Source organism: Rattus norvegicus, chromosome 14 (genome assembly GCF_036323735.1).
Source record: "Rattus norvegicus strain BN/NHsdMcwi chromosome 14, GRCr8, whole genome shotgun sequence".
Taxonomy (NCBI): Eukaryota; Metazoa; Chordata; class Mammalia; order Rodentia; family Muridae; genus Rattus; species Rattus norvegicus.
Window position 1 is genome coordinate 22298751 of NC_086032.1, and position 13365 is coordinate 22312115.

Sequence of the window (13365 nt, forward strand, 5' to 3'; positions counted from 1 at the left end):
TGGGAGCAGAGAGCTGCTGCGGGCAGGGTCTGGTACTCCCGCTAAATACCGGAAGTGTCTGGTCCTAGAGGAATTTTGCCTCTGTGTGTCCTTAGTTCACCAGGCAGGTCGCTTGCAGCAGAAAAGTTGGTCTTACCTGTGGTCCCAAGGCTCAAGTTTGTTCGTGGGGTGTTGCTTATGAGCTCTCCGCGGCAGCCGCAACCAGGAAGATCTGCCTTTTGTATCTTTTTGTCATGACCAGAAGACATAACATGTTTTCAATTTGGAACTTTTAGTAAGGAAAGATTAATGTATAATAATAGGCATATTGATATATTTAAAGTATATATGCAAGTCCAGTCGCTGACTAGCACTAAGCAAAAAGTTCTTTCATTTAATCAAATGGTGAAAGTATTTATCTTTGTTTATTCTTAGAATGCACAAACTTGTGAAGCCTTCCACTGAGAAGAAATATGTGGATCTTACTGTGTCGTTTGCCCCAGACGCTGATGGAGATGAAGATTTGCCAGGCCCTCCAGTAAGATACTACTTCAGTCATGACACTGATGAGTAGACATTGACGTGGAAACACTTCAGGACTACTTTATTTTGGAAAGTGTACTTAATTCAGAAGCTAAAATTAATCAGCTCATAATACTGTGGATTTCTTTTTGCCTTAATTTAAGGGAAACATCAGTAGGAAAGAAACTTAACTACAGTGAAGAAATGCAAAACATTTGAAGCATAGTACACATTGTCTGTTGCTTCCTACAGTTATGATCACAGCAACTTTGAACTGGAGTACCATGTTCTAATGCTTGCAAGATTGTTTGTTAAGCCCTGTGGATGAAAGAAGGAACAAGAAATCATTTATCTATGACCAGAAGAAATAAAGGTGAAGAAATTGAAAATAGTAAATTCGTGCTCTCCAAAAAAGCCTAATCCTATTTCAAAGTTTTCTTTTTTATTTGGTATTTGAGACCCATTATTTCAGTATAAATAGTGTGGCACTTTACTGCTTATATGATTAGGCTTTGAACATTTCATAGCCAAGAGGAGGGATGGCAGTGATAGATGAAGAGTAGAGATTTAAAACTGTAGTTACAGTTAGTGTCCTACCTCTGCTAGCAGTGTGGTATATTACTTCCTCCCCTAAGTCAGGATTCTCCCTGATGTGATGAGGTAAGATGACATGTTAACTTGGACTAAATGTTAACAGTATTCTATGCACTCTGAAACTCTCATAGAAAATCCATGAATGTGAGCAGATAAATATGGCTAATTATTTGATTGTTAATACACCTTTATCTATCTGGAAGTCTAAACTAGTCATAGTATATAAGACCAAAATATTTTATAGAGGGAGTATTCTTAGAAATAGATGAAAATTAGAAATTTAATACTAATGAAATTGTCTTTTTTTTTCCTTTCCTGCAATGTAATGGAGAAAATATATATATAGTATTTTTTTTTTTAAGGGAAGCATGTCATTTTATTCTTCATTCCCAAATTGGGAATTGTCAGAAATAGAAAAAATTATATTTTTTTAGGTTTTTCCTTGTTGAGAGAAATATTCTGTTTCCTGATATAAACAGTTTGAACTAATGATATAATTGGGTCCATTAAAATATATAAACAGTACTTGACTATGAAATCAGTGAAAACAGCAAGTGAGTATTTTTTACAAGGGTTATCATGGATTCTAAAACAGGGCTTACAGCCTCTAGAAGTAACTCGCCTGGAGCTCCTACTCTTGTTAGACCATTACTAAATACTTTGATGAATTAAAATTTAGATTACACCAGTATTAACTCCAACAGTATCTCTCTACACTCTGTACTTACTTTCCATTTACAAACAATTTACCATCTCTGTGGTGGTGACCAGCTTTTTGTTTCCTCCTTTTATGAAGTGTCCAGTTGGGAAATGGGGTGAGTTTGTGTAATAAAATGTTCTGTTCATTGAGAGATGGAGAGAAATGGACAGGATCCATTTTAAAGAACTGTCTACCTTAAAAATAAACTATAGTTTTTATCATATCCTACCCTTTCCCATTGTTCATACATTAAATCCATGAACATCAAAGGCTCTGTGACTTAGAACTTAATGAGGGGAAGAAGTCCTTTTTCCAACGTTTTTTTGTTTTCTGTTCTTTGGTAGAACATATTTTCTAGGTGATCATTCAGGAATCCTCAAACATGAAGTAATAGCTTGGCTCTGTTCACTTTTAAGTCTTCACATAGCTTTGGAAGTGAGTAAGAACCATGCTTTGCAGAGTGCTTTAATAAATAAAGTCAACCAGGTTTGGTTTGTTTGTAATTAAAATCACAACCATTTTGTCATTTGATTTTGGTTTTGGTTTTCTGTAGGTAATGATTATTACTGTCCTACTCAGTTTTACTGAACTGAAAAGCCATAATGAAGTTAATGACTTTTTGTTTTTGTTTATTTGTACCTTAAGATGCTTGCTACTGAAATACAGCTATTGAATACTGGGTTAAAAAAAAAAAGGAAGGAAAGAAGGAAAAAAAGGGGTTATTCCATTCACTTTTCTTTTCTTTTTTTCTTTCTTTTTTTTTTTTTTTATACTAAAAGTAAGTCAAAGAGATTTTAGGTGTCATTCTAGACCATGCTCTGTGGTTCGTCATAGAGAATTTACTTACACCCCTTTTTCTGTGGTTAATGCTGCTACTGTTTCCTTGAGTTTATGTTTTGGGCAGACTGGTATGGGGCATATAAGCCAAAGAAGGAGTGTGTGTTTAGCAAACTCAAAGTCCTAACTTTACTGTAGAGGTGCAAAATAATCGAGAAAAAAGGCAGAAATAGTCACTCCAGGAGAAACTTAGTTTGAGGTTTCTAAAGTCAGTTCTTTATAGGATTTGGAGCAATTGTGTTACGTGTCTTAGTCCTTATATACAGTTCCAGAAGTAGAACTTGGAGTCACTATATTACATTTTGTCTTTCATGGCACATTGTTGGGACAGCATCAGTGTACAAAATTATAGCCATAGCTGGGATTGTAACTCTACAGTAGACAAGTACATAAGTCTCTGGGTTTGAGTCCCAACTCAAAAACAAAAATCACCAAGTTTAGATCTTAGGAGTCAGATGAAGTGTCAACAGGTAATTTGTGTTTGCTTTTATGTTGAGTGAGACAGAGAGTGTGCGTGCGTGCGTGCGTGCGTGCGTGCGTGTGTGTGTGTGAAAGAGAGAGTGAGAGTGAGTGAGTGATATGTTTTGCCTGCATGTACATGCACTACATGTATGCAGTGCTAAAGAAGCCAGAAGAGGGTGTTGGATCCCCTGAGACTGGAGTTACAGACCGTGGTGACCTGCCGTATTAGTCGTTGGGAGCAAACACAGGTTCTCTGGAAGGGCAGCCAGTTATTTTAACCACTGAGCCCTCATTCCAGCCCCCAAAGCGTCCGTGTTGTAGTTGAAAAATGCATGTTGAAAGTATGTAAAATGTGAATATACAGTTTAAGGAATAATTCTAAGGTCATTTTTTAATCTAACCAATATTGAAATCAGTAAAACATTGGTATCCAATTCCTTCCGAATCCCTCTCCAGTCACAAACATTTTAAATACCCTTAATAATTACTGTTGTCTTTTTGTATTAACGGTTGCCTCATTTTTTTCTTTTGGAGTTATCCCTGGTATATATTGCAAATCTAAACAGAACAGTTTAGTTTTGCCTGCTTCTGAACTGTGTGTAAAGAATTGTCTGCATTGTTTTGTGTCTGTCATCCATCATAATTCATCCGTGTTTGTTGTAGCCATACTTTATTTACCATTACTGTAGTAGTTTACTGTTTATTAATGTACCAGTTCATTGACTGTTGTATTAACTGTGAATAATGAAGATGTTTTTAGTTCTGGGATAATTACAGTTCTAAAATAAATGTGTTTTATTCACACATTTCTCTTCAGTTGCAAGTAGTATGTTAAGAATAAAAATCGCATGTTTGTTGATATTCTTTTTTTAATTCTAGTTTTGAAATGAAATTATAACTACATCATTTTCCCCCTTCCCTACTTCTCTTTCCTCCTTCTGACATTTCCCATGTTAACATCTCCCTATGCTAAGCAAGCATTGGATATGTTCATTTTCTCCATACTGTGATCAGTTTGTATGGTTTTTGCTTTTGCATTCTGACAGCGGTAGACAAATTATTGCATGTTATTGACCGTTTCCTCTTTTCTCTTATGACAGGGCATGAGGCATCTTCTCACAAATTTATTGATCATTTCTACTTTCCTTTTTGGAAAGTATCTTGTCAGATCTGTGACACATCTACATTTTGTTTTGGGAATGATTTTCTTCATTTGATACATGGAAGATCTTTATAAGTCATATTCTTCGTTGTCCCCATAGTTGTAAATATCTTCTGTTCGGAAGCTAAAAGTTAGATACTTGGCACGGCCAGTCTTTTGTTTCATAATTAAGACTTCATTCCCAGCCTGGGAAATCTTTGTCTTCTAAGTACATTAGTTTTGCCTTTCAGGCTTAAGTTGTAATTCATAAGGAATTCATTCTGGACATGATGGCTAATGCTATACCAGGAATACTTCGTCTTTTTTTTGTCTTGTTTTTTTTCTAGTACTGCCAAGGTAGCATTAGAAAAAGTGTGTGGCTCTTACTGAACCCTTTGTTTCTTTCCTTTTTTGTCCTAATAATATACTGTCACCATCACTGCGGCTGATTTTTTTTATGATTGCCAAAATTTGTTTCTCACACTTAATTATTTTTTCTGTTAAAATGTCATGATTATTCATCACCCCCTATATTCTATTCTCAGATTTCTTTGTAAACTTGCAAACTGGTCACTCTAGCAGTTCTCATTTTTCTTAAAAAAAAAAAATGTTTTTAAGTCTCATTTGTGTGGTTTGTGTGTTCATGCAGCGTGCATACCTTCCTGTGTTTATGTGCACCATGTATGTGCAGAGGCCAAAAGAGAGCATATATGGGATGGATGCTGTGAATGAGGCCCTCTCTTCCACAAGAACAGCAAGTGCTGGTAACCACTCAGCCATCCCTCCTGCTCAAAGAGTGAGCGTGGTCTGAGAATGGAAAGCCTTCTGAGTCTGTCAACTCTCTTTGTTTCATCTGTTCTTTCTCTCTATCCAGTTTACTTTTAATTACTTGCCAATATTTTACTTGAAAATGTACAAAAATTATTTAAAAGCAGAATAATATTTTTATTTTTTAAGACTTCTTCCCACACACACATACCTTTTGTTTCTGCCAAGATCCTAGGTACTAGTGACTAAAATCACTGTGATGGAATTTCATTCAGGCCCTCCAATTTCTTAGCCCTTCTAATGGCGTTCAAGATAGAACTTCAGATTGTTTATTCTTTTATTTCTTGTCTACCCTTACCTTTAAAGTTCATCCCTTCAAAGTTCCAAATGTGGTTTGAAGTTACCAGAGTCTTCACTATTTGTCTGGTTCTGAAAATTTCAGTTTTTTTCTTAACCAACATCCAACTAAACTAAAACTCAAAATGAAGAGTATTACAAAAACCATATGCTTTAAAAAGTCCTTAGAAGCCAGGGTCATATGGGATGTAGTACTGAAGCACGTGTCAAATCTTAATATTATTAAATTTTCTATATCCTTAATAAACTATGTGAATTATAAAATTTATATTAAAAATCACCTATTATATTTATTTGCTGTTTTCTCCCAGATGTATTTCTGTTTTATACATCCTGAACCAAAATTAGTAAGTACACTTGTGGTTTGTTTAGGAATGGCCCGCTAGGCTCAGATATTTGAGTATTCATACTATTTAGAAGGATTAGGAGGTGTAGCCTTGTTGGAGAAAGTGTGTCTCTAGGGGTGAACCTTGGCCAGGGTGTGTGTGTGTGTGTGCACTCAGGTGTGTTTGCCTCCAGATCAACATGCAGCTCTCAAGGATTACTCCAGTGCCATGCCTGCCGCCATACTTCCCAGCATGGTGATCATTGACTAGCGTGAAACTATTAGCCCTAATTAAGTACTTCCTTTGATGAAAGTTGACTTGCTCGTGGTGTTTCTTCACAGCATTTAACAGTGACTAGGACTGTAAATCTAGCTTGCCACATTGTCCTGATGAATTGTATCTTATCAGTATGAAATATCTCTTTGTGCCTTGAAGTTTTCTCCTTAGCAATCTCGAGTTTCTTTTTGGTTGGTACTCTCAAGGAATAATTTTTCAGTCTACTTAACTTTTGAGTCTTCACATATTCTAGTTTTTAGACATTTGCCTAGTGTGTACCACACGTGCTTGGATTTGGTAGTCAGGAGGTATTGCTAGAATCTTCCCCAGACAGTTGTTCTTCTAGCATCTATGACGGTTTGTCAAGCTCTAACTTTTCTCTGCCATCTGGGGAGTGTCTCTCTTTACTCTTCTCACCTTCCTTTTTATAGTTGGACATTTCATTCCTCCCAAAATATGTTTACTGATTTTATGCTAAATCTTAATTAAAATGCATCATGCTTTCTGTTTTCTTAAATGATATGCATTGTTTTCTCTTAACTAGTGTTTTTTTTTTTATTAAATTCTGCAAGTTCACACAAAATAAAACTAATCCTAATCATTACCTTTGGTAAATTACATATTCCTCAAACAGCAATATTTCCAAAACCAAATCCTCATGTAGAAAATTGCCACTCCTGGCCCCTATATAAGACTTCCATGGTTGGGTCAAAGCACGTTTGCTGCCTTGCTCTCATTCCGTTGCATATTGAATCTGTTGAAAAGTTAACTCTTAGAATCAGTTTGTGAAGAAACCTAGAGATTTTCCATGTGAGAAAATTGTTAACAGCCTTGGGCATTAGCTGTGAGTAAACAAGCTTTTAAAGTGTTTTCAGGTCTAGACTTCCTAAAGCAGGGTCTTTCCATTGTTTCTTGTGTTGACCTGCCAAGTCCATGGACATACTGCACTAAATTTTAGAGTTCTTTATTACACAGGTGTCAACTTTGTTAATTCCAATGTTCATTGCTCATTTCCTTTACATATTTTATCCTGTTATATACTATAGTGTCTGAACAGTCAATATGTATTTTTATATACCAAGATAACTTTTTTAGTCTTTTTTAATATCCATTAATACATTGAAAATATTCTGGGCTGGAGAGATGGCTCAGTGGTTCATACCACTGGCTGTTCTTTCTGAGAATCCTGGTTCAATTCCCAGAATCCTCATGGCTCACCCCTGTCTGTAACTCCTGTTCTAGGGTATCTGGCTCCCCCACATAGACATACATGCATGTAAAATGCACATTAAGAATAAAATCTTGTGAAAATATTTCTTCTTCTAATACCTCATGGCTTCCATAGTTGCTGTAGAAACCTCTGCAGGGCTTATTTCCTAGCTAAATGTCTATGACTTTCTAGGAGGAACTTCCTAGCTATGCCTTGGGCTTAGCCTTCTCTGTCCATTGCAGCCAATCCATGTTGTTCACCAGCTCTGCAAGTCTAGCTTTTAAAAGACTTTAAGAGTTTTAGATGTTTTGTTAAAGCTCACCACTCTCTTGTTTTGGAACCTCATTTGGTGCATAAGCTAACGGTGCTGTGTGTTCTTATCAACTTTCTATTAATAATGCTTACATTATATCCCAGATCTAAGAATTCTCATTAACACTAACTATCCATTTAAAAGACAGACTTATCCGATTCTACATAAGCCTCTGCCACCATCACCACAGAAATTTAACATCACACTAACAAGCCAAAAATGCAGGTCAACCCTCAGAAATTCTATTTCAGCAAATTAAAGGAAAACCTTAGAAGGTAGCTCACTAACTGACTGGAGCTCCATACAAATATAGGGTTTAGAGGGGACAATAGAACAACCAGGCATTTTAAGACTTCCAGCATCAAAACTAGAATGTATATTCTTTTTATTGTCACATAAGTGGCCATCTTCTCCCTTGGTCTCCTATAGTCTTTCTTCTGAGTCCTAATCTCTTATTAGCATCTTTATAAGATACTAATAATATACTGTCCCTCAGACACACCAGAAGAGGGCATCAGGTCCCTTTATAGATGGTTGTGAGCCACAATGTGGTTGCTGGGAATTGAACTCAGGACCTCTGGAAGAGCAAGCAGTGCTCTTAACCACTGAACCATCTCTAGCCCCTCGTTTTGTTCTTAATTCCATGGTTCTTCAACTGTGTGACCACTGAAATCAACTTAGGAATTTATTTTCAAAGAAGGAATAGTATGGGGGTTGGGGATTTAGCTCAGTTTTAGAGCGCTTGGTAGGCCCCAGGTTCGATCCCCAGCTCCGAAAAAAAAGAAAAAAAAAATAGTATGACTGAAATTGTGATTCAAGAGATCTAGTTTGGGTGGAGGTTCCATGCTTTTAAAGAAATGAATCACCATAACTAGCATGTATAGTATTAAATTTGAAACAATGAAATGTGTTTTATTGTCCTTTAAAGCTATATAGCTTAGTTTTGAACTAGTAAAAAGACAACATCAAAAAACCTAAAATGAATATGTGGCATATAGCATTTACACCAGATGGGTGTTTCTTAGTTTATTCCATGTCTGTGACCTCCAAACTAGAAAATTTAAATAACCTTTATTTGATTAATTAGTTTTATCAGATACACTGGAAACCTAGTAAGGCTTTAGGAGATTGGAAAGATTGAGGGGAACTAGATACTCTGCAGTGCAAATTGCTTATGTGAAATTGAAGCCAAGAGGGAGCAAACCCTTGGCTGTAGCAGAAACGTTTTTCTACTCAATGCAAAGAAATGTGTGTATCAAGTTCCTCTACAGAGAGCTGGTGGCAAGTAAATTATGTTCATGCTGATAATCAAATTATATGCTTAAATCAGTTTGTTCTTCTGCCCAAATGAGTGGTTTAGAAACTAGGTCAGGGAAATAGAGAATGTCTTCTTTAAAAGTGAAAGTCTTCCTTTTGAAAATAGTAACAAGATACATGAAGGCGGGTGCCCCGTTATCTCATGCCTTGTGTGGACTTTTCTTAAGCTTCTCGCTCCTCTCCTCCATGTTGGGCTCTTCACCTAGAAGTTATGAATAGAAAGTCTTGATTAATTAATGAAGCGATACTTCAGGACCAAGTTTCTCACTGCTTCAATAGAAGTTGGTTCTCTTGTTCCCAAACACTGGCAGTACGTTAGTATTAGATAATTAGGTGTGGAATGTCCAAGCTTCTTTAACATCTTTGTATCTTACACCTACGATGTCATGCATTCCTTATGCTTTAGCTTCATGTTCGATGCACCTTCCAGGCCGTATTTTGAAATGACTTTTTACACTGGCAATTTCTGACATTGAGGAAATCAATTGAGACAGTATCTCTTGACTACTCTATTTCTGTTGCTGCTCTTGCCTTCTGATGTCGGGGGGAGGAAGCTGGACAAACACAGGTTTGTAAGGGTCAAAGAACCCCAGTTTGTTGTTATTGGTACTCCGTATAACACATTGTTGACCCATTCCACATCTCCAGATCCCTGAACAATTAAGTACTGTACAACTTCAATTTCCAGCTCAAGACAAATTAAACTTAAGTGGTCTAGCATTTCTACTGCCTCATCAAGCAAGTCTGTCCCAGAAACAAATCACCAGATTTCACAAAGTTTTCTTCAAATGAAACTTTTCTCAGGAAGTCCTATTTTTCTTCTTTTTGCTTTTGAATGTTACTCTCCAGAAGCTTTTCTGATTTGAAAAGGCTCCGCAGGCCGCTATAATGGACCTGTTCTCCTGATCAGTCAATAACAGTAATAAGGGAATCAGATGCAAGGAATTTCAGTAATATTCTCTTGATCACAAAGCAAACCAAACCAATTCAGTCAAATAGCAATAATAATATGATTGTCTGTTTTTAAAATTATTTACAGTTTTAGTCAGCAAGCCATTTTCAGTTTGTTTTGGTTTTTGGTGTCTTCTGTTGTTTGTTTTCTTTGCTCCTGGTCCTAACATCCCAAAGAAAACCCTTTCAGGGCTGGGGATTTAGCTCAGTGGTAGAGTGCTTACCTAGGAAGCGCAAGGCCCTGGGTTCGGTCCCCAGCTCCGAAAAAAAGAACCAAAAAAAAAAAAAAAAAAAGAAAAAAAAAAGAAAAGAAAACCCTTTCAGGCCATAGAAATCAAGACAATGGGTTTAAAGAACTTAAGAGTTAGAATTGCTTTTGCATATTTTTTCCTTAACTTGTTAGAAGAGGCACAGTGCCTAGCTCACTAGACGTCATGACAATACAAGCCCCTTGTTTTACCTAGATAGCCAGGAATAGTGGTCCTTAGGATAGAGAAGTCCAAGAGAGGTAAGAACCGGGGAAGAGAGCCAGCCACCTGATGTTGTATCAGTTGTGACACATTCCGACTCAACAATGAGCTCCGCTCACACAGAGATTCCAGGGGCTGCTTCTCTTGTTTCAGATACAAAATGTTCACACTGAAATTGTCTAAGGATTTGAATATCACTGAAAATTTAAAATGCAGCTAGATGTAAGTAGCAAGAACAGAAGCATATTTTGGAACTGCATTATGTCAGTTAAAGTGGGAGGTCAGGTTCCGGGTATATTTTTCCACATGGGAGGAAGAAGTTATTTATATTTTAGGGTTGTTGGTTTGTTGTTTTGGACACAGAATCTGTCTATGCATACCTGGCTGTCCTAGAACTCTGTGTATAGCCAAGTGGCCTTAAAATCATAGAGATCTTCCTCTCAAGTGCTGGGATTAGAGGTGTGCATCACCACGCCCAGCCCCCAAATTACTTATTTTTAATAGGATTTTTTTTTTTTTAGAAAATAAAGGAGCATTGTCTCCACATCATTCTACCCCCTACTTTGATTCCAACTCTTGTGTGCCTCTCCCTAATTCATGACTTTTTTTCTATAGTTACATATTTACACATATGTATATGTGTGTATATACTGATATATAACTTACTGAGTTCTTTGACCTTTGCCAGTATGTACATATGTCCAGAACTGAACACTTGGGATTGGACAGTGCATATGAAAACTTCTCCCTGGAGGACACTGATTCTTCCTCTCAGCAGTCATTGACCACTTTAGCTCTTCATTTCAGGTTATTATTACAGAACTATACAAATAAAGACACGACAATGGCACAAAACCAGTGGAACAAGCCAGAAGACCCAAACAAGAATGTGCATAAGGAAAGCCATCTGACTAATACTTGACAAAATTCAAAGCACAGATAAAAAGACAGCATCTTCAACAAATGGTGCTGGGAAAACTGGGTGTCCACATGTAAAACAATGACATTAGAGATACAACTATCACCCAGAACAAAAATCTACTCATATAGGCGAAGGTCTCAATGTAAATCCCCCAAATGCTGAAACTGCTAGAAGGAAAAATACACAAAGCCCTACAAGATACAGGTGTAATAAAACTTCACTCAGGAAATAAGGCCAACAGTTGGGTTGGTTTTTTGTTTGTTTGTTTTTTTTGTTTGTTTGGTTTTTTTGTTGTTGTTTTTTTTGAAGTGGAACTTCATGAAAAGAAAGAAAGAAAGAAAGATAGATAGATAGATAGATAGATAGATAGATAGATAGATAGATAGATAGATAAAAAGTTTCTGTATGGCAAAAGAACAGTCATGAAGAAGAAGCCCAGACTGGGAAAGAGTCTTTATATACATCAGATGGAGGGTTAAAATACAGAATATATAAAGAATTCTTTTAAAAAGCCAAGAAAACAAATGACCTAATTGAAAAATGGGCTATGGAAAGTTCTCAGGAAAAAAAAATGGCTAAATAATATCTCAAACAGTGTTGAATATCCTTAGAGAAGAGCAAATCAAAACGTTTTAGATTTTTAATCTTATGCGATTCAGAATGGCTAAGGTCATCAACAACTGGGTAATTGCTGGGGAGGTCATGGGGGAAAGAATTCTTCATTCACTGTTGGAGGTGATTGCACTGTTTCAGACACTCTGGAAATCAGATTTCTCAAAAAGCTAAAACTGCATCTACCATATGACTCAGCTGTCCTTTCCAGAGATACTTGCTCCGCCATGTCATTACTGCTCTGGTCACAAACTCAGTGTCCTTTAGCTGATGAATGACTTCTGACAACGTGGTGCAGTGAAGGCTCTGAGAACTAGGCTGCGGTGTGGACCATTGCCCGGCACCTAGGACGGTATCTTGAGGTGTACAAACCCAAAGCAGCAAAACAAAGGAAACAGACGCAGAGCTTCTTCCCACAGCAGTTGAGCCAGCTGCTTTACCCTAGCAGCAATCATGTCTGCTAAAAAGAAGGAAGTGCTGCAGAGGCTGTAGAAGGATGTAAAGACATTGCAATAATATTCAAAATGCCCAAACTGAAACCCAGAATTACTTGAAACACAGGAAAATTTCAGTACACAAAACGCTAGAGAAATGTGACTGCTCCTCTGGTTCTCCAGAGAAAATCACAGAAGTCAATAGGAAAGCAGCCAAATGTTGGAATTATCAGATGGACTTTAGAACAGCTACGTTTGTTTTTAACTTGGGGGAAAGAGGGGAACTGGGGAATAAATGCAGGATCTCTGTCTGACCTATGTTCCCAGCTCAAGTACAAAGCCCGGGAGTCTAAGATGGACTCAAAGCCATACTGAAACCTAGAAGGTAAAATAGGAGAAGTAAATCCACTTAGTAAAAACACACTATACCTCATAAGCAAGCACATTTTTGCATATTAGGAAAATCCAACACTATAACCAAGTGGGATCAATGAATGATTTGATAAACAGAAACTGTGTGTATAAACAGTAAAAATACCATATCAACCAATTAAGGAAGAACTATATGTGATCATATACAGCATATGCAGAAAAATAGTTCACAAAATTAAGCGACTATCCATGATGTCTGGGTAAAATGCCATTCCAAACGACTAGTAATTGTAAGGGAAATTTTTTCACTCTGAATTAAAGCAAAACAAAACCAACACAATAGTATACATAGTAATGAAAGATAGAAGGTTTGTCCCCTAAAGCTGAGAGCAAGGACAGGAGATTTTGGACACTCCACCCAGTATGGTAAGGAAAAAATAGAGTATATGCACACTGGGAAAGGTAAAGCTTTCTAAAGCTAAAGATGTCTACCATACCATGAATGCTACAGAAAAATCTCAAAAGCCAGCTGAGGTGGTATGTGCCTGTAATGTAAACACTTGGGTGGTGGAAAAAAGGTCAGCCTTAACTATCAGGCTGGAGCCCATGTGAGTGACAAAATGAGACTAGGAAAACCATCCAACTGAATCCAATCCTATTTTCTGATTTGCAAAACAATAAATAATAAAAATGTTGATTTAATTGCCGTGGAGGTGGTTTATTTTACAGGGTAGAATAGAGAACCAATAGACTAGTGTTCAGAGAGGAGGAAAGTTATAGTGGATTTTCTACACACCCCAAG

General features: G+C 37.0%; 2 protein-coding genes across 5 annotated transcripts in view; one reads left to right on the forward strand and one right to left on the reverse strand.

The window, feature by feature from the left end:
• Positions 1–3900, forward strand: part of Uba6 (ubiquitin-like modifier activating enzyme 6) — a 63819-nt gene extending 59919 nt beyond the window's left edge. Inside the window, exon 33 of the mRNA NM_001107213.1 lies at positions 415–3900. Coding sequence (NP_001100683.1) covers positions 415–553 — 139 coding nt within the window. The 3' untranslated portion in view covers positions 554–3900. The remainder of the gene's footprint in view (positions 1–414) is intronic.
• The window catches only part of Stap1 (signal transducing adaptor family member 1), a 34941-nt gene continuing 24103 nt past the window's right edge, over positions 2528–13365 (reverse strand). For 2 of the 4 annotated variants that reach the window (XM_006250812.4, XM_017599181.2), the window contains one exon: positions 11753–12214. In XM_006250812.4, the coding sequence (XP_006250874.1) occupies positions 12102–12214 (113 nt within the window). In that variant the 3' untranslated portion in view covers positions 11753–12101. Of the gene's footprint in view, positions 9005–11752; positions 12215–13365 lie in introns of those variants that run through there. The other 2 variants (XM_017599182.3, NM_001025115.1) reach the window with 2 other exon arrangements.